The 22,619-nt window shown below is 42.1% G+C and overlaps 1 protein-coding gene across 1 annotated transcript in view; it reads right to left on the bottom strand.

The window, feature by feature from the left end:
* The window catches only part of LOC139921924 (Na(+)/H(+) exchange regulatory cofactor NHE-RF2), a 47,181-nt gene extending 39,486 nt beyond the window's left edge, over positions 1–7,695 (bottom strand). The window contains exons 1-2 of the mRNA XM_071912324.2: positions 7,093–7,695; positions 4,612–4,917 (exon numbers count right to left, since the gene is read on the bottom strand). Of these exons, the coding sequence (XP_071768425.2) occupies positions 4,612–4,917; positions 7,093–7,299 (513 nt within the window). The 5' untranslated portion in view covers positions 7,300–7,695. The remainder of the gene's footprint in view (positions 1–4,611; positions 4,918–7,092) is intronic.
* Positions 7,696–22,619: the final 14,924 nt, after the last annotated feature.

Genomic DNA, 22,619 nt, shown 5'->3' with positions numbered 1-22,619 from the left:
CTAGTCAGTGGGGGGGTTTATTAGGCCAATGTGCAAGTAATTATGGCTGGAGACAGGGCTCAGTTTGTGTATGAGTGTATGTGTGTGTGTGTGCATGTCTACCCATGTTTTTGTCCATGTCTGTATGTGTGTGTGTGTGTGTGTGTGTGTGTGTCCATGAGGCCCTTAGTCTGTAACCTGTAGCTCCTCCTGTTAACAGCAAGTGATGGAATTCAAGGTAACCTTAAGAGTCCGGTTGCTTTGGCAATGCTAACCTAAGTACACTCACTGAAAGACAGGAGAGAAGAGGAGAGGAAAGGAGAAGAGAAGAGAGGAGAAGAGAAGAGAGGAGAAGAGAAGAGAAGAGAAGAGAAGAGAAGAGAAGAGAAGAGAGGAGAGGAGAAGAGAAGAGGATGGTAGTGCAAAGACAAGAAGAGAGAAGAGGGGGGAGGGGAGGAGAATAGAAGAGAGGAGAAATGAGGATAGCAGAAAAGAGATAAAAAAAAACTCCAAGCAAAGCTTCCTCCAGCTTTGCTGACTCCATTTTTATCATATCATCGTTATCATTTAACGAGTTTGGCATTCAAATCCATCGCCGTATTTCTAAAGACCCGCCCCTGTCAAATCTCTGAAGAGTTCAACATTGTCTTAATATTACTGCTTTAAATCCAATCTGGTCAAAGTGAAATGAAATGGAAGTGAAACCGCAACAACATGAAACGCTCACACCATCTTAGTTGTTTAAGTGTGAACTGCGTTGAGCAGCTCAGTTTACTGTCCTGCTCTCTGTCAGCCTGGTGGTCAGGTCTTTACAGGCTGGTTTACTGGCCTCAGCGGAGGGCAAGGTGGTAAAACACACACACACAGTGGTATTACGGGTGTAAGACAGCTAGTGCTGCATGCACACACACATACTGACATACAATCACACACAGTACACACATGTAATACACACTTACGCACATGCACACACACACACACACACACACACACACACACACACAGAGGGAGTTATGCGTTTCACTTTCACGTAGGACAAACCCCAACCTCCACCCTAACTCTCTCTCCCAAGTGACTCAGCTGCCCCCCACACAAAGCTCCAGCTTCCCCTCCCTCTGCCCCATACAGGGGGGCCCCACTTCCTGAAACTCCTTCCAGCAAAGATTATTATTGGCTGCTCTCTCCCTCAGTCTCGCTTTCCCTCTGTCCAAATGCTGTCTGCACTCTCCGTCTTTCTTTCCCCCCTCTCTCTCTCTCTTACTCTTTTTCTCTCCCACCTTCCATTCCCTGTGCTGTAGATAAAATATGAGAAGAAATGTGCTGCTGTCAGCAGTCTGCGCTCTCCTACAGATCAGCATGAGTAAAAGTCACCAATGAAACATCCAACAGATGAATAACAACTCCAAGACTCACAGAGTTTGCAGACAGGATGAATCAATGTTCTGTGCAGATGTTTAGAATGCTCAGTGTCAGTCTTGATCACTCAATGATCAGTGGCTTCAATGATCATTTTTGCCTCTTGCCGTCTTTCTGCCCATTGCTAATGACTACCCAACATAATACATGACATGCTGTTTCAGTATGCAATGTCAATAAAGAGCCTGCATATCTGTGATGGAGTGGCTGCCTTTGAGATGGGGCAGGAAACAGAGACGGCCAACCCATGACAGATTAACATAGGCATGTCCAGCTGCAGAATCCCATTCCCTTGGAGGTCCACAACTGACAGAGAGAGAAAGAGAGAAGGAGAGAAAGAAAGAAAGAAAGAAAGAAATCCATCAAGTAAGAAAGCAAACTAATGGGATGTAGCAGTAAGGGTGGCGGTAGCCTAGAGGTTAGAGACTTGTGACCAGAAGATCGCTGGTTCAAATCTCCTGACTGTCTGGGAAAATGTGGATGGGGAAAGTGAATGAGTAACACTCTCCACTTCCTCAACAACTACTGTCGAGATGCCCTAGAGCAAGGCACTCAGCCCCTGACTGCTCCAGTGGAGCCGCTCAGTGTCCAACAGTAGAAGATTGTGGTTGCAGGTGTAAATGTGTGCAGCTGTATGAATGTGAGGCAGGGTGTTGCTGGAAAAGAGCAAGCATGCTTAGTCAACTTTCCCTGGATAAATAAAGTTCTGTAGAGTGGAGGTGACAATGGCACAAACCAAACCGTAACACCTCTGCAACGCCACGTCTTGTTTCATGGCCTCATTTGAAAGACCTAAAATATTCCTAAATGTATTCCTGAAGTTATTTAAACTCAATCAACCTACCGCAACAATCTGCTTGTGCTTTTCTTGGAAGAACGGCTCACAAATAATGACTTCGATCCATGCCAAGCACTCGACTTTGTCTTCCAAATTTCCCTGCTTTGCATTTGTACTGCTAATGCCTCTTGGCTTATCCTGCTAGTCTCTCAAAAACTGTTCTGCCATTCTCTTGTCATTGTTTCTTCTCATTCTTTCATTAGAGTTAGAGAGAAACACAGAGAGAGAGAGAGAGAGAGAGACTTTTAAGCATTTCCTGAGCCTAGCTGGACCATCTCACCCCACAAACTGCTGGCTCACAAAGCCATAGGAGCTCAGCAAGGGCTCTAAAGGCACACACACACACCACACACACAGTCACACGTACATACACACACTTAAAATTTAACTGATTGGCCTTGTCACTGCTCTTGTAGAAATAGTGCTGAATGCTGCTCACATATTGGCAAGGCGAGCCTAAGTGAAAACACATGTTGTGTGAATGCAGAAAGCAGAAGTGGAGTAGCCTCATCTCGCTGATAGAGCCCATGTGAAACCAAACCCCATCAGATCTCTGGGTTCCGGGAGAGTCAGAGCGGGCGGAAACACGTCCTGTTTTCTAAGTCAACATGGAATAATCAAATACTGCATAAAATGAAGTGAAAACAAAAATAAATTACCATTGTGCAATGCAGGGCAGACCTATCTTTACTCAAACTGACTGCCTATGACAATCCTGAGCATGTATGAATAATCATAGGAAGATAAGTTGTGACACTCCTTCCCTATTTAGAACATTGCTTCACAACAAACATGAACAACAAATAGCTGTGCTGACAAAAGTGTTTAGAAACTCTCCAAGCCAGTAGCATTTCTTAAAAATTATTGTGGAATTTATTTACAACCTCTGTAAAATTTCCTGTTCTGCAGAAATAGAATCACTGCATTGTCCACGGTCAGAGTTCTGAGCGGTCACGCCCTCTGACCCTTCTTGTCCCCTTTGACCTCTGACCTGGAATCTGGAACCCATTCAAGTAGCCATGGTCTTCCCTCAGGACACATCCACATCCACACACACACACACACACACACACACACACACACACACACACATCTTCAAGAACACATGCATACAGAGGCAGAAAACACACAAACAAAAGGGACGGGACAGAGAATAGCCTCTAATCTTCTAATCTAATCTTACACTGGTAGGCAACTAGAAAAACAAGACCGGGGTGAAATCATATCTCAGCTGCTCAGACAAAGATCCGGCCGCTACCTGCAATCTGACTGCTAATCGGTTTAGTATTTTTAACTCTCGTGCTTGGGAGTTAACAAATCTCAAAAGAATGTTTTGTCTGAGTGTCTGACCAGGCTTACAATTACAGGATAAAGTCATGTGTCGGTTCACTAAGGAGGAGCAGGAGGGAGTGTGAGTGTCAGTGAGGCCTTATCATCTTATTTACACTGATGAAAAAGAGACTCCTTGGCTCTGTGTACAGTACATTAGCAGTTCTCACTTTAAATTAGGGATGGGACGATATGCTTATCTCACGAATACGTATCGTACGTCGTATCTCACGATACGCGATATGGGGTTCACAATTCGATACAACCACGATACGATGTGGTAAGAAAAAGTTCAATGACAACAAAGTATGACTGTGCAGAATTATGTTTATTTCTGAGCCACAAATCTTTCTAGAGATGGCATTGGCTTGCTAGAATGTAAACAACTTAAAAATGTCATTACAAAGTGCAAATAACATAATTTGGATGGAGAGCTTGTGAAATTGTGATGGGCAAGCTGTCTCATTTGTGATTACTACAGCAGAATAAAATGTAGCTAATATTGCAATTTATTTTTCTCCCCCCATGATACGTATTGTCATGTTTTTGTATTACCATATATTGAATTTCGATATATCGTCCCATCTCTAGTTTAAATGTAACTGGTCTGACAGCTAACAGACTGAAATTAGCTTCCAGAGGCCTGCATTAACATCTGTTATCTCAGTTCAGCAGGGTTCAGCAGGATGCCAGCAGCTGGATCCAACCCATAAAATACTAAAATACATGTGAAATGATTGAGGAGCACCTCACCTTCTTAAATGTCAACTTTTGAATATCCCTTATCATATAAACTTTATTTTGATGTAAGATGCCTAAAGCATTATTGAGAACCAAATTTGAGAATGATATCATATGTAAATAGTTGAGTGGAGTTGATTTTATCAGCTGAGTTGATTTGATCAATTTTGTTTTTATGTACTCCTTTATAAAGCATTTTGAAAAGTGGTATACAAATAAAGATGATGATGATTGTAATGATGATGATGATGATGGTTACTTTTAACCCATAACACCCAACTTCTGGAGCTAGTAGAGGACCGCCTTACCTTCTTGGCAGCCCTCGAGGGGGACCTCCGGGTGGGCTTGGGCACCTGGCCGGTCAGCCCGGCCGGCTGCTTGGACACCGAGCCGTTCTCCCGCTTCTTGCTGGGGGAGGACGGGGCCGAGGACGGGGCGGGGGAGGGGGAGGGGGAGGCCGGGGGAGAGGAGGAGGAGGGGGGAGGAGGCCCGGCCACACGCACGGCCATCTCCTCGGTGGCAGTGAGGCGCAGGCTGCGCAGCATTTCATCCGTCGCACGGTCCACCACCAGCAGCCTGGTCTCATCGTCCACAGCCTTGATCCGCTGCACCACCTGAGGGGGGGGGGGGGGGGGGGGGGGGGGGGGGGGGGGGGGGGGGTTGAATGAAAGCAGGGAGGGAAGAGGAGTGATGGAGGGGTGAGGGAAGGACCAGCAGAGAATAGAAGGAGAAGGTGAGAGAGGGGAAAGGGAGAAAGAATTAGAGGAAAGAATAAGTGGATGGAGAGAGGGAAAGAATAATGGGTGCAGGGGTGGGGTGGGGGTGGGAGCACAAACATGGGAATATTGAATAATTACATCACATTTATTGGCCAGAAATGTAAAACTAGACATGAAATTTAAATTTAACCACTGGCTCAAGACTACAGACAGACCACAACCTCCATACTGTTTTTTGGCAATTGTTTGTAATTTGCTGGTCATTTCTTTGGAAAAGCAATAAAAAAAAAAGAAACTTGGTCAATGAACCTCAATGTACAGCCACAAATTTACTGTGGCTCAATCTGACAGCTATTGCAAACTGCATCTAAAAGGGCAGAATCCAGTCACATCAGAGAGAACATCATGTGTTTAACCAGTAATTAACACTGAAGCCGTCCCCTCTGTGTTAGAGCATCTTTGTAAAACATTTAAAAGTCTATCCCTTAATTTACATTCAGGCTCTTCTTGGAAATGCAGATGCGTAGTACCTGTCAGAGTGGGGGCACAGCAGATTTAGAAGATGGAGATGTGCTTTTTTATGTCTAACTTATAATAGACATAATAGAAACAAGGAGAGGAAGGGAGAACACAACATTTGGCAAAGTTCACAAGTCAAATTACAGCAGTACATCGGAATATGTTAAGAGAAACTGTATGTGTCAAAATAAAAAAAAATTAGCCAAAAAATGTAGGCTATTTGTACATAGAATATATTTTGAGTGGCCAAAATATATTTTGGATATACTTGCATGTAAACAATACGTAGTGAGAAAATACAAGTCCAAAATATCTTTGAATAAATGTCATCTACATGCAAATACATTTTTGTAGATTTTGAAACACATCTCTCAACATATGTGTATTACAACATAAGTGTTTTTTGCCACATACGGCCCTTTGCACAACTAACTTAATATGATACACCCTATCAATTTTTGACACCACAAGCAGGAATACTAAGCCCCCTCTTCCTTAGTGATCTATACTCTGTGCTCTTCAACATTATTCATTCCAGGGCTATGAAATTGTTATCAAAGGTATTTAAGGACAGCAATCAGCGGACCTGTTCTATCTCTGCTTCAACAAGGTCACAAGTGTTACAGAGAAACCCAGTCAACACGGGGTCAGGGCGCTGATGTTCCCCTGTGTTTGTGAGGTTGGGAAAATGATTATCTGAGCCTGTTGTCACCATTTGACAGCCAGCCAACACACACAGCCTCTTGGATACAGACGTCCTTGGAAATGAAACAAGACCACAAACCACTTCAAACTGAGGTGGATGCAGTTTACCTATGATATAATTCATTGTTGTAAGGTCAAGACTGCTAACCCATAGTATAACTGATGAGATGGATCTTTATTTAGCCTACAATGGGCTGTGGAGAAGCATGGTAAAGTCCACTGAGTTCACTGTTGATGGGGAGGTTCAGGTTTTGATGTTTTCCAGTAACCTGCACTGCTGTCTTTATATCTTCAGCTGAAAGGCTCCAGAGTCTGCGTTGTCGTCACACAGATTTTTCAAGACCTTTCTAGACTTGACATGTAAACACATTCACCACTGACTTGCTGATGTTGACCGTAAATTTCAGAAATAGATGGGGATTGCTGGAATAGTATGCTTATTCATCAGCTCTTCATCAGCGCATACCTTCTTTCCAAACAAAGGAACTATGTACAGGTTATACAGTAGATGGAGCAACTTTGCAAAGATCCCAGAAGGTCAATTTTGGAACTTTTTATTCATATCTTTTTAATAAAATAGCACAGGGCCGTATATGGGTAAAGTAAGTCTCAAGTGTTTCACAGTAAGAACATGCACACTGCTGGTGCGCCACACCAGGAGGCTACTTTGGGCGGCTGGTCGGCCTAGCGGTTAGAGAGACCGTCCCACACCAGAAAGGGTCAGGGTTGATCCCCGCAACAGCCAACGTGTCAATTAACAGCCGTGTGTCCCTAAGCAACACAATGAACCCTCCACCTGGAGGAGCGCCTGCAAATGATCCTAGATATGGATGTAAATGGACTTGCCTGGTGGTGTGTCTCTTTCTCCACATTTTCCCCGTTCACTTCAACCACACGGTCCCCAGCGCGCAGCCCCGACTCTTCTGCGGGAGACGCGGGCTCCACTTTGCGGATGTATTGTCCGCTCTTCCCCTTCTCTCCATGCAAGTGAAATCCATACCCATTCTCCCCCTTTGTCATGAGACAAAGCCGCGGTTTCAAGTCGCTGTCCATTTCCTCCTGTCGTCTTAAACTTTCCACAGTTGTCAGTAAAGGGTAATAATCCAAATGCAGAGACGTTTATTTAGGAGAGCGGGCGCACGGCTAAACTTCTACGGAGCGAAAACAACATATCGGCCCGGTGCGCACACTGTTTCCCATGACGAAGCAATACGTAAATCACATGTGAACAGCTCCAAATACACTTTTAGGAGATTAAATTCCAGTACAGAGAAAAGCGCTCAATAAAGGCAACCTTTAGGAACATGAAGCGACAAGTCACCCGATCGTGTTTCTTGGTGTCCAGGCAGAAGCGCACTGCTGGCGTCTCCAAAACTGATCAGTCGTGGCGCGCACAGACTTCAGTGCCTCCAATAGCGCATCCTTACCGCTACAACTGGAGACCCCCCTTGCAACGTATTGCACTCGAAAAGAGCATCAGACGGCCACCTCTCCCCCGACCTTTATCCATAACAACCGGTCGGGGAATATGGATTCAATTACAATTTGTGCAGGGTTAGCGCCTGGTGCGCAATAGCACCACCTCCCAGTAAGCCCGGATAGCGTTTGTCTGTTATTCGAAGGAGCTGAAACACATGATAGTGGTCAGATACAGTGGCTTAAAGATTATGCAATAACGCCCCTGGGTGGCGGAAAATGGTCTGTGAACAATGACCTCGTTTTGAAATCTTTTGATGAATTGATCAGCGCAATAGAGATGCGTTAGACCACGGAACCCCATTTAATGAGATTTTGTCCCAGTGTGCATCATCCGAGAAGATAGTTGTTGTTAGACATGACTTTGTGGAAAACTACATAACTATACTGTCTGTACTATATTGGGAAGAGTGGGGAAAGTAAACGCGATTAAGAAAATATAGTCTTCCTTATACCTTCTCTCATTGAGCTAACTTCTAGGGAGTGAAATAACAGTGAAATTAAACTATTGCTACTTTTGCTGGGGAATCTTTAGAACCCACTGAGGTGGATATTGGAGGATGTGGTTGGTGACTTTCACTTTGTCACAAAAAATTAGATTTTGTGCATCAGAGCTACTGGTGTACAACTAACTTGTCTATTTCTTTTCTCAGTAACCTCCAATCAATTAGCTACTACTACTACCACAACTACTTCTGCCCTCGTCTGAACAGGGACACTCGAGGACTCCCAGATAGTCTTTCAACACTCCTCTCCATCAGGTCAAGCTGGATCATCTGGGGGATGTGTTGATATCCAAAATGTCCTCCTTGGCCTTCAGATGACCTCTGGCTCAGGGGATAGGTCCCTATCCATATCCATTACAAGGTGGCCTGTACCTGGAAGGTCATAGGTTTGACCATTCGATAATAGTAATGAGTTGATCCCTGTTAACGCGTCTTTAAGTGCCACTACTGGCCTTTGGGCTCTGACCCCTTTGGCAAGATGTGTACATACACCTGTTTCTCAAAAAGACATAAACAAGTTTTGATTGAAGTGCAACAAATCTATTATGTGAGTCTATTAAGGCACATATTGCTGAGTACTGATTAGGCCTGAGTGGAATTACTGTGCAACACACCTGCACACAATAAAGGTTCCAAGAACTGCTGATGGAAAATGGACCCAGGTGTCATATGCATAATTGTTCAAGGAGTTCAGTGCTTTTTGCTGCCATCTGCTGGATCTTAGGGGTATTGACCCTGCTCTGACACTGTGCTATTCTATAGTAAGACAACTTGTAGGCCTACCCCATTCATATTGGCTTGTAACAGTATACAGATAACTTCCCAAAACATAAGAAACACCAATATAAAGTAAGGTGTTGTCCCACCAGGAACCATGAGAATTGCTTCATTGCATCAGGATGTAGATTCAACTCTATTTAGAGTCTTGAACTGTCTTGGTAGGATGTGATTTTTTTCTATGAGAAATTCTACGATTTTGTATTTTAATAAAAGGTGGTGGGGAAACTGTGGATACGGATGTTGTCACCCTGGAAGACAACGCATGAGGGTCATCACTGTGTGGCTTTGTATTAATGGTGTTAAACTTGTTTTTTAAGGGGTTGAGTGGAACCATGAACCATGCCACACCACAACAGATGCTTTCAGTATACTTTCTATCCCTGGTTTACTCAGGTGTATCCTTCATTTTGACACTTTAGCTGCTGGCTGATAAGGTAAAACGCTCTGAACAGCCTCAAATGCTGTTTCCCTCATAGACTGTTTCCCTGGTGGGTGATGAAGAAGATTCTTCTTGGTGGTTTAAAAAAAAAGAAAATCCACCCAACCACCCAAGCTTCTCTGTACATACATTACAAGTCAGGGGTGGTACAATCATCTTCTAACTAGCTTCCCACATTGCATAGATGTTGGAACATGAGAGCAGACCATGTTTTAGTGTTCATACAAAAGCAGTATAGTAATTTGGAATATTGGATTTTAACAATAAATTGAAGTTCGTTCCATCAACAGAAGTTAGAGTTACAGCAGTACACACCAACAGTGATAACACTGGTGAATACAGACAGCAGATGGCAGTGGTGCAGTACATTTGGTTAACATGCAGAACCACCATAGAGATCCATTCCCTCAGTATGGGACAGAATTCAGTAAATACCTTGAGTTAACCATTTTATGCCATTTCACCTCACTTTAATTCCTCCTTTGGTGTAATTGCTGCAAACACAATTGCGTGAGCCAATCTGCATTCGCTCATGTCATTAACTCTGCTATTCTTGTATATTTTCTTGTCATTTATCAATGTCTCCATGACCAAAACACTGTGCTATAAACCAATTTTCCAATGATTTCTTCTTATTGAAGCATATATTTTCTGTTGTGTATAATCTAAAACCCTGCCTTTCATCCTGGATGGATCTCTGATACTTGATACTTGCACCTCCAACACACACAACTTCCTCCGACTTCTATGAAAAGAAATACAGCTAATCTCAGTCTATTACCAGCTACCTTCCTGTCCACGGCGATGGCTCAGTTGACTCATAGTGTCTTTTACCGCATCAGCTCCTCTGGGGAACACTACAGCAAATCAGTGTTTCTGCTCCTGAGCTCTGACTGTTTATCCACTATACCCCCACTCCCTGATAAATAGTCTAATCTTGCTGACCATTCCATTAAATGGAACAATTTCCAGCCAATCAAGCCAGACAGGATATCATTTTCATGGGGGACCTTTACTGAATTCAATTTCAGCAGAGCACAGTATAAATGACAACAACAGCAGAAGTGTTTTTCATTGTTATTGTTCCCGGTGTATTTATTTTTGGTATAGTGTGAGCATGTCCTGAGGAAAGAAAAAAAAAGTCCCTCCTGATTTTTGTTGTTGAGATTGTGTCAAAACCAGTTGATATTTTGTGTAGCCGGTGGGCCCCAAGATGAAAGGATCACAGGCATAAAATCAGTGACATCTTACATTATTACAGATAATGATGACATTAAATCTGTATGGGGAAAGAGCGGATAGCTGGATGAGAGTGAACAAGTGAGTCAGGCAAACTTATCAACTCGGAAACTTTCTGAATGCCTATGATGCTCAGGAGAGAGACAGAGAGAGAGAGAGAGAGAGAGAGAGAGAGAGAGGCAATGAGTCAGCTGTTATAACGTTTTTATGTATGTATTGACCTTTCTCTCCTACTTCTCTTTCCATTGCCAACACTCTTTTCTTCAATTTGTCGAAAACCGCTTTTCATGCCAAGTCTCTGAGCTGCCAAAGTTTTGCCAATTTTTTCCAGGATTACAAGAATTTCCTCAGTCATGCCATTAGCATTATACCTGACAACCTCTCAAAGTTCATTATAAAATACTGACATATTTGTGAATACAGAATTTGTCGTGAAGGAGGTGTGAGACACTTTGTCCTGTGTATTTGTGTGTGTAACAAGGAAAATCAAAAGTGGCAGCCTGACATTTGGAGCACAAGGTGTCACATCTAAAACAAGACTTCCATAACGTAGTTTGACGCACGTGCACGCACACGCACACGCACACGCACACGCACACACACATTTCAGGATTGCATACTGATTAAAAGCTCAATCAAATGTCAATTATAGAAAGCACCTTATTAGTTATGTTTGTCGAGCCTTGATTAGGTTTATCCTGAAATGAGCTCTTAATTTCCTGCTGCAGTCAAAAAGGACGTTTCCAGGCAGTTTGGCAGAGTGGCTGAGAACGCATGAGAGAGAGAGAGAGAGAGAGAGAGAGAGAGAGAGAGAGAGAGAAAGAGGGAGAGAGAGGTGAAAAGGCAGAGCGAGTGAGCATAATCAGCCTCGCCTCCTATAGATTTTTACACATCCTCCTGCTCTCTAATCTTCCTCAACGAGACTCATCAACTCTTTCTTTCCCCTCGCGACTCCCCCTGTCCTTCCTGTCATCTCCCACCTCATTATCACCATCACTGCATTCGCATGATGGGGCTGGCTGATTGACAGCTCCTGGAGGTGAAAGGAGAGTTCTGTGGAGTAGAGTAAATGTCAGCAAATATGAGGTGAAACAGATGGGGAGTGTTAGTGCCGGTGATAGTTTGACCTTTGTCTGCTATAGGTAATGGATGGGTTGTGTCAGTGGTCTTTCAGCGTCTTGCCTGTACACAAATACACACACACACACACACACCCCTCCACACACACACACACACACACACACACACACAATGCTTGTTTAACAGCAAGTATTTGGCCTAGCTGCCCTGTGTTTATATTGAAATAGACAGTGGGTGCCATCAGGGGAGACCCTGGGGGAAAGTCCCAGTTTAGTCTCACTGTCACAGCCTCACCTAAATGGGTCCATGAGTCAACAAACACACAGGACACACACACACACACATACAAACACACACGCACACACACACACACACACACACTACAACGTCCAAGACCGACAGTATTCTCGATAATCAGTGCCTGCAAATTCTGTGTGAAAAAGTGGAATGCAAACAATTTAATAAAAAACAGTTGTTAATGCCCATCAACACAGAGAATCAATTAATTCAACAGACAATCCCATTCAAATGCACATTCTTCAGCTAATTCACTGATTTGAAATACCTCTGAGCTGAAGAATTCATGTGTTATTTCAGTGGCCTTGCTGGAAAAGCTGAAGCTTCATTTGCGCTCTTACACCCCAATTGGCTTTATCCATTGGTTCAGAACTGTTAGCATTTCTTGGATAGAAAGCTCATTTTGTTGTAAGAGTAAAAAAAAAAAAGTCTATTGTCTATACAGCAGCTCCAGGTTTTCAAGGCAGCTGACATAACAAATTAAAGTCAAAGTTCTACAGTTTCTTGCTATTGAATTGAGTTGTTCACAAATATGGACTAAACTTGTAATAACATTGCATAATAATATATTCACTTTTAATTATTTCGACTAGAGAAATTTTGATTATGTTGTCATGGACATAAATCATGATACTGTGAATGAGACCCAGAGGTTTAATGTGTTACACAGCATTCTGCAGCGTTTTGTGTTACTGCATTTCTCTCCTGCAGTGTCCTTGGAAACAAGCGTAACTCCTTCATCACTGGATTCTGAAATATCTAGAAAAAAATACTCTTTTAATCGAAGATAATGCAATGAATCTCTGGGTTACAAGGACTTCAGAGCACTCTCACCCTCTCTCTCTCTCTCTCTCTCTGTCTGTCTCTCTCACACAGATGAATATTTGATTATTACTGTGTATTTCTATTGAAGCCAATATATTAAAAGTGTAGATAGCAGTGTTGTACAGTCCGGTTGTGAGTATCTGGTAGTCCAACAAAGGCACTCGACACTGATGGCTCCTCCCTCTCTGAGTATGTTTACATGCACTAATAATTCAATCAAGGCAATACTCCGACTATTGAAATTGTCACGTAAACGCCTTTATCTGGATATCGTAATTGGTGTGAGGTCATTGGTTGGTCGGGTTATTCATATCGAGCCTCACAGACCTGGAACATGATACCAAGTGTCATAGGGGATTTGCTGACCCTTAGTTCATTTATCAAACATTTAAAAAGTAGTTATTGGATAATCAAAACTGCTCCCATAATTGAACATAAAAAACCTCTGGATGTGTCTGTATGTTATGTTATGTGTTGTTTTGTGTGTGTTTTGGGCTTGTTTATTGTGTCGAGTGAGTTTTAGGTAGTATGTTCTGTTCTATACTATGAAATAATTAGAGTGGTTATGATGGGTGTTAACTTTTTTTCTTTTCTTTTCCCTCTTCCTTTCTTTTTAATAGGTTATACAATACTTACCTTATGTAGATTCATTAAATGTGACATGAATTTTTAACCTGGCATCAACCTGCCAAGGGACAACACATGAAAATGAGCCTGGTGGCTAAATCTGGCATATTTACATTTGGCTTTAAATGTTCATTAATATGCACTGTCCCTATTAAATAAATAAATCATAAATCATAAGTAAGATTAAGCACAACCCGGTTAACAGCTATTGGTCCGTGCCTGAACAGGCATGTAGACATTGCAGATTTTATAGGGAGATCATTATCAAAGTGGCAATATCCTCTAATGTATAAAAGCATGAACATAAGTGTAGTGCAGACGTTCAAGGTATGTGCACACACACACACACACACACACACACACACACGCACACACACACACACACACACACACACACACACACACACACACATTCACAAGAGACAGAACACACATAATGTTGACAGATGAGAAATTCATAATATGGAGGATGATGTAGTAAAATGTAGAAGCTTAACATGTCAGCAAACTCATGCAATATTGATCTGCTGAATATGAGGGTATTATCCATTAGTTAATGTTGTGAGGTTGGTGGTTATCGATTCAGAACTTTATAGTTACCTCTTTTATTGTGTTACAGTCAGTGCCATGCAATGTGAAATGTGTCCTATTGTGCATAATGTCGCACAAACCAACCTGAACTTGAGTAAACGAGAGAGCACATCTTTCAAAATTTGAGTATTATGTAGTGACTCTTTGATGATGTTGTTTACACTGTGCAGGGTTTTTAGGACCTAAATAGGATAAAAGGCGCACTGGGTGAATACTTTCTATGACTCTTTACGATTAAACAAATCAAAGCTTCATCAAGCTCCCCCCCTCAATCTGAGGGAAGTCTCCAAAACTCTTGTAATCAAACAAGTGTTACGCTTCACTTGCTGGCAGTGAAAGGAAGGATTTGCAGTCTCCTTCCAGATAACATGACTACAGTCAGTTCTTTGTAACCCACAGCACTGTAGGGTGTATGAACTTTTGAGTTGATGAGGGCATAATCCTTCTGATTTGGACAAGAACACCACAGGAGTTGGTAAGCTAGGCAGGGTGGTGATTATATTGAGATTTATTTATAACCCTCTGATGCAGACAACACAGCAACTAACTGCCAAACAAACAAACCAACAAAAAACTAGTGAACTGACCAACTAACTTGACAGACATATAGGTGGATGGACAAATGGATAAACAGATAGATAGATAGATAGATAGATAGATAGATAGATAGATAGAGACAATGTCAGACAATGGTGATGGATGAGCAAAGTGATGAGGCTCAGTGTTATGGATAAAGGGGATTACAGTACACTCTACTATACTCACGGTAGTCAAGATTAAGGTTAGGGAGTAAGACATTACATGGAAGAGGATTATAGTAAAATTGAGGAAGAAAAACCTTCACAGAAACAGATTACTTAAAAATAGGCTATTACTGGTTTACTGGATACCACATGGTTAAAGGGAAAATGCCATTTTAATTATGAGTTTATTGACACAAACACTTTACACAGTAGTAGTAAATAGTGCTTAATCATGGTTGTAGATGATAGGAAGTGTGGCATACTATTTATTGTTTACTGTTTAATTATAACACCTGTACAGTTAGTAGAATGATTTGCTCATGGACTTGATTACCAGAAGAGACCAGGTTATGAAGGAAGGCACAAAGGACTTTAAAACATTGGTATCATATATTGAAAAGATGGACAAGAAAATTGGTCATGTTAAAGTAATAATCTAAGCCATTTTTTTTCTATAAATAAATGTTCGTTCTGCTACTCTCTATCACTGGTTGATATAACACAATAGTGATTCAACCTACTTCATGAAATCTTTTATATACTGTTCTAAACACGTGGGAGCGGGTAGCTCTTTCCTGGGAAAGGAACAAACAGCAGAAGAACTGAGTAGTTAGCATTAGCAGTGATAGCCACCATGGCTGAAGAGACAAAGAACAGAGCGCCACCTACAGAAACTCAAACTTCATCAACAGAAAATTCAAGGGAAAGGAAGACAATTGTGCTAAAAAGGAAAGTGCCCGTCTCCAATCCAAAACTAAAGTGAATATTGACATTGCCTTCCCAAGATGAAACACACTCAAGATGAGAAGGGACTGAGGGGAGATGCAGATGAGACTCTTTTTCTTTTGAGCTGGTAGGCTTCACTGTTGATTCTACTTTGAGAACTTTATTATGTTGGTTCAGTGCCTACATTGAGTTGCAGCTTGTCAGATCTGTAGCTAAGTTCTAACGTAGGTCCAGTGCTAATGTTACTGTAATCAGTCGCTGCCATTGGTTGCATATTTGCTTGCGGCTATCGACTGCAGTAATAATGTAACTACGAGTATTATGGAAGTTTAAGAAAAGTTTTAATCAATAGCAGGCTTTATTCATATTGGATCAGTGTTGCCAAATCTTCCAAGGAAAGTAGCTACTGACTGCTCAAAAAGTCGCTGGAAGTCATCAGATGACATCATGCGCAATTTTGCATGTCAGCGCTACGCTGTGTATGGGAAGTACTGTCATCAGACTTTTTTGGAGTGTAAATGCACATGCATCGAAATCAGCTGTGCGAATTTGTGGCCAAATGCTTTGGGAGTCAGCAACACTAACATTTTTCCTGATGGTCTGAAAAGGAGAGTGGATTTGTCATTTTTGAGAACTTTATTTTTCTTCTTCGAAAAAGGTCCCAGGCCTGATTTGAACCCAGGAGATCGCAGGTACAAGATATGCATCATAGCCAACTGGACAGCCTGTCACGAGAAATCCGGTGGCCAGGAGGGTCTGAAAAGTCTCTAAATCTAGCAACAGAGTCACCAAGTTGGCCGACAGAGCTACCGGCTGCAGTGTGTCCTGTCTGTCTCAGGTGACACAGGAAACTCTCGCACAGCCAGATATCACTCACTGCTCAGTTCTCAGGACGAGGCAGAGCTGACTTCCTGGTTGGCTAACGGATTCAATCTGAGACTGGGATTGATTTATCATTCTGCTTGAAGTGATTTTTTAAGTCTTTGTGACGGGTTACACAAGACTTACCAAATTGAAGGCACAATAATCCCAAAACGAATAAGCGTAAATCATTTTGGTGCATCAATGATAACATTTTCTAAGCAGGTAAAATGTAATCTGTGATGGATCACAGATGGAAAGTAAGCTTCCCAACACTTCAGTCAGAGACCACTTACATTAAAACTGGCATTAGTGAATAATAGCCTCATTCCAGCTCGCCCAGGAACCACTCAGCAAATATCCTTGGGACTGGCACTGGTTCCTGGTCCTTCATTGAACAAAATGCTGAATTGGACAGTTATATATATATATATATATATTTTTTTTTTATTACTTTTTTTGTTACAAATTAGAAGTTATATTAGTGACCTGTAAGGATTTGTGTCATCAATTCTATAAATTCTATCAATTTTTGCTGCATCTTTCTTTCTTTCTTTCTTTCTTTTTATTCTTTTCTTTCTTTCTTTCTTTCTCTCTCTCTTTTACATCGTCCGTTAGACGATGTAAAAAGCCTCCCACCAGTTGGACATGGCTGTCTGCAACAAACGATGGCTCAAAAATGACTTCCCTCCACGGAGGGAGACAGACAGAGCGATGCGCCTGTCAACTCACTTCACAGTTTGGCCAATGCACAGGTCAACTTCGGTGCATGAGGTTCAAAGCTCAAGAGAGCAGAAAGAAAAGAAAAGAAAGAAAGAAAGAGGGAAAGAAAGAATACTGACAGACAAGCTGACAGAATGCATTGAAAACTGAAATAGTCCAGTCCATTAAATCCATTTAGATCTACTATTCTACCCTTTAGTTTGTAACACCCATCCCTGGCATCTTGGAGGCTACTAACCTGGAGATATTCCTAGCTTCAGATATCAGGTTTCTACATCTGCTTCTGCTTTTCTTGGGATGGTGCCTCACAAATGACCACTGATCCGTTCCAAACTCTACTTTGTCCTCCAAAGAGAGACACAGAAACAGAGAGAGTGGGTGGAAAAATAATAGAGAGAGACAGAGACAGACAGAGAGAGAGAGACTGAAATGGAGGGAACGTGCATGCATTTGTATTTTGGACTGCAAATATGCCTTGTCTGCAGCATCTAGTGACATACAGCATGTGTGTTGAGGGATTGCAGTGACTTTCTGTGATACATTATTGAAGTGGACAGGCATTCTCCCTCTCCTTGTGGCAGTGGGAGGAACAGACACTGTGGGACGGAGAAGGCCACAGCTCTCAGTTTTAATTAGCCGCACGGGGCTCCCTCCTCCTCCTCCTCCTCCTCCGCTCATGCTCTCCCCTCTTCTCCCTGACAACCCGAAGACCATCAAGGTGAAGTTGGTGCATTTTGCAAGTGCTTCAGTCCGCATTAAGGTGCAGCAAATTCCAAATCTAACTTTTCTGTCACCATCTGTATGCTGTACGCCAATCAGCTAGTTCATATACCACATTAGTGAATGTGTCTGCTTGTGACGCACCTGAAGCTTTCAGGGCAGAATGGTGTGTGTGTGTGTGTGTGTGTGTGTGTGTGTGTTTCAGACAGACCTGATGAGCACATTAGCATTCAGTATAGGTGACAGAGAGCAGGCGGATGCCTATAATGTTTGCAGTCTGCCTCGGTCGTTTGCCTGAATCATTTTCTCTTTTCACTCTCCCCACCTCTTGTTTTATCTTATCTTATCTTCCCTGTTGTTTCCTTATCTTAAGATGGTCAATGGTGTATATTGTGTTGTACTTTATAAACCGTGTTTTTTCCCAGATGCCGTGGCACTTGTGATCAGACAGACAAAACAAAACAAAACAAATCAAAGCTTGTATCCTTATTTAATGTTTGATACTATTGTAAAAATGTTCTAAATATTGTATAAAAGGTACATTGTGCTAAATGTTGTATAAAAGCTATACCTGTGGCATATACTGTGGTATAGCACAACCTCAGGTATGTTATTGCTCAAATATAGAATTAGGATTTGTCCAATATACCAAACTGCTTGAGGTTTTCTGAGAGTAGCACACTCTTCTACCGCCTTCTTTCTTTCTTTTGTTATAACACATTTACGCACGCACGCACACACACACACACACACACACACACACACACACATACATACACACAAATACACACAAACACATCATCCTGTTCTTTCCTTCTTTCTATTCTTTACCCTTGACCAGTTAATTAAAAATAGGAGCTTTCAGTCGCCAGGATCCATGGAGCCTTATTGTCATGGACTGTAGCCATTAAGAATGTAAAAGATCTTCACATTATTTAAATTTCCTTTAGCTTTTGTTTACTCATTATCCACATTTCCCTCAGTGTCAATTTGGGTGTGGAAGAGGAGTGGGTGTTGCCACAGGTCGGAGTTTGGGGAGGTGATGGCATATTGTTCATTTGTTGTTGTACATACTGGATTGTACTTTACTGTAACTGAAAATCAATAAAAACAGAAAAAAACCTCTCCTCTGTTCTTTTCTCCTCTCCTCTCCTCTCACTTCACGTTCTGTTGAACTTGCCTAGTGAAGCTAAACACCCAACAACTTTGACAACTTCAGCATGACCTCAATTTCCTCACAATTAGAATTTCAAATGGTCCTTAATTATGTGAAAGTTGTCAGAAACTTTGAGAGCACTTGGAATAAAATGAGCGTGAGCATCACTCTAATCCTGAGACATTCATCTCACCAAGACAGTATACTCAGCTCTGACACTCATACTCACTGTTTGATTTGAGGAAGGAAAGGAACACTCAACATTACCTCCAGCAGCTTCATGCTGATTTCTTCCAAATTGGATGCCGAGAAATCCGAATGCATCACTCAAGAGACGAATATCAATGAATATTCAGCCTGTCAGAATTTGTCACACAAGTCCTACTCTAGAGCTCTCTTGTATATCATGGATATGATGATAACATAAAAATAATGAATACATTATTTGTTTGATAGACAAGGTAGTATTGAACATGGCAATTTTGTTAGTACAGAATAATGTGATCCTGTCAGAAGGACTTCAAGTTTGGACCCAGAAAAAAACCCCTCCTAAATCAAGCACCATAGATAAAATACAGTTGTAATGCTAGAATGCTAAGATGGATCCTTGTGCAACAGACTCACAGCAGTGACTTGCCTTAAATGCAACAGCTTGCATTAACTGTTACTACTCTTATCCAAGATCGATACCCCAATCATGTCATCAACATCGTTACATTCTTTGTAGACCCACTATGATAAGCTAATCAATATGTGACCAGAGCCATCACAGAGAAATGCTACTACTGCCCTAATCCATACTTAACTGTGTATCAGACAGGGGCCAAGGGATAAGTGTTTTCTTTAAACTGCAATCAGATAACAGGAGGGAGCTAAGGACAGCTTACGAGGGCCTAGCTTCCTCTGAAATTCAAATGGTCATGACAAAAAACAGTAGAGCTGATACAGTAGTTTATATGTAAAATGTAGGTGGGGATTTACAGAGATACTTAAGCTTAATGGGAGGATATAATGTTTCTGAAAACCAAGTGAGGGGCTCTGAAGACCAGGGGGGAGTAAAGGGACTTATGTTAAACAGTAGGATTTCACTTGCATTCCAAGGGGCTTGGAGCCTGCTAGCAGGGCATGTCTTTAAATTGGAGGGAAAGGGCAGAGGGAAGATGGAACCATGTGTAGTAGGAACACTTGTTTCAATGTCAATGCAGTACTCCCTCTTAGTTCACGACACACCCCCACAGCATTAGATTGACTCCTCCCTGGTCCAGCCCTCCAATTACCTTGTCAGGGTATTTAAGGCAGCTGTGGCATCACGGCAGCCTTTCCTTTTCTCTGCCTGTTGGTTGCCATATTGGCCCCTCTTGTGACTCTGAGATAGGTGATGCAGTCATGAGGTTGTTTAAGGTTTTTTTTTTATGTACCCAATGACTGAGTTTTATTTTGTTTGTAATACTCTCTTGTCTACCTGGTCGTACTGGTGTCGGCTGGCTGAGATTTGTGACTTAAGTTCTTGTCTGCCCTTGGGTGCTGTGGATGCTTACCACCCTGAGTCTGCTTAGCCAACGCACATTTTGTCAAGGTACTGGTCACTGTAGTTAGGGGTCTCTATCAGTTGCTGTTTTGCCTCTATAGTTAGTGTATTTACTGTGTATGTGTGTTGACTTGCTTGTTTTTATCTTGTTCTTTCTTTCAACTTTATTGTCATGTGTATTAAAATACAATGAAATACTTGTGCTCTGGCTCTCTCTGCATTAACACAAAGGGCACACCATCACAAAACCAACAAAAAAGAGAAAGACACTACAGACCTACATAGACTATGTACACAATGCACTCGTATGTATACATTATATACACAATATACAGTACACGATAACATTACATACTATAAAACAACAGTGTGCGGTGCATATGGGTGCGTCAGCTGTTCAGCAACCTGACTGCCTGTGGAAAGAAACTGTTACTGAGACGGGTGGTGTGTGATTTGATGCTCCGGTAACATTTTTTAGATGGAAGGAGCGAGAACAGAACATGAGCGGGGTGGCTGGTGTCCTTAATGATGTTTTGGGCTTTCCTTTTGCAGCGAGTGGTGTAGATGTTATGAAGTTGTGGTAGTTCTGTGCCAATGATTTTTGCTGCTCTCTTTACAGTCCTTTGTAGCAGTCTGCAGTCCTGAGCAGTCAGCTTGCCACACTGTGATACAGCCTGTCAGAACACTCTCTATGGTACAGCGATAAAAGTTCACACGAGCTTTGGGACTCATGCCAAAACTCTTGAGACGCCTCAGAAAGTACAGTCTCTGCTGTGCTTTCTTGAGGATGCAATTGGTGTTAAGAGACCATGTGATGGTGTCTACGATGTGTATACCAAGAAATCTAAAACTATCAACAATTTCAACAGATGACCCATTGATGGAAATAGGAATGTGATTTTCTCTGATCTTTCTGAAGTCAACAATGATTTCTTTTGTCTTATTGACATTTAGAGAGAGGTTGTTATCATGGCACCATATGGTTAGATCTTCCATCGCTTATTAGTTGGTGTCATCTGTGAATTTTATGATGCTGTTGTTGTCATATTTGGCAACACAGTCATGTGTAAACAGACTGTACAATAGGGGACTGAGACAGCAGCCCTGAGGCGCGCCGGTCCTAAGAACTAATGTAGATGTGTAGTGTGTAGCGTGTTTTACCTATTCTCACAGTCTGGGGCCTGCCTGTCAGGAAATCAAATAGCCAATTACAGATAGAGTTGCCCAGACCAAGACCTCTGAGTTTCAACACCAGTTTGGATGGTACAATTGTATTAAAAGCAGAGCTATAATCAATAAACAACATTCTGACATAGGTATTTTTCTTTTCAAGGTGTAGTAAAGCAGTATGCAGAGCAAGTGAGATAGCGTCATCTACAGATCTATTAGAACAGTAGGCAAACTGTAATGGGTCAAGGGTAGCAGGAATGTTACATTTTATGTATGATATAACCAATCTTTCCAGGCACTTCATAATAACAGAGGTCAAAGCAACAGATCGATAATCATTAAGGCAAGAGACGGGTGTTTTCTTAGGTACAGGCACAATGGTGGTTTCCTTAAAACACAATGGAACCACACACAATGACAGGGACAAGTTAAAAATGTCAGTAAAAACCTGAGATAGCTGAGTGTAGCATGTCTTGAGGACACGGGAAAGGATGCCGTCTGGGCCAGCAGCTTTACGAACCTTAACCCTTTTAAAAGTTTTACTCAGGTCAGCCTCTGTCACCTGTAGATCCATTACATCGGGTGGGCACTGTGCTGCTGTCACTGGGTCCAAGTTGTGAGCTTCAAAGCGGGCGTAACAGTTGTTAAGCTCGTCCGGGAGAGAGGCAGAGGTGTTGGTAGCCACACTGGGCTTAGATTTGTACTCCGTAATCGCCTGCAGCCCCCTCCACATGCACCGCGAGTCACAGCCACTGTAGTTATTTTCCAGTTTGTCCCTATATTGTCTTTTAGCGGCTTTGATGGCTCTCTGTAGGTCATACCTGGATTTTTTGTAGCATTCCTTGTCCCCCGATTTAAAAGCAGTGGTGCGCGTAATCCGTACTGG

Source organism: Centroberyx gerrardi, chromosome 7 (assembly GCF_048128805.1).
Source record: "Centroberyx gerrardi isolate f3 chromosome 7, fCenGer3.hap1.cur.20231027, whole genome shotgun sequence".
In the NCBI taxonomy this organism is placed as follows: Eukaryota; Metazoa; Chordata; class Actinopteri; order Beryciformes; family Berycidae; genus Centroberyx; species Centroberyx gerrardi.
The sequence above is the reverse complement of the archived record's forward strand: the minus strand, read 5'-3'. Positions and strand labels throughout refer to the sequence as shown.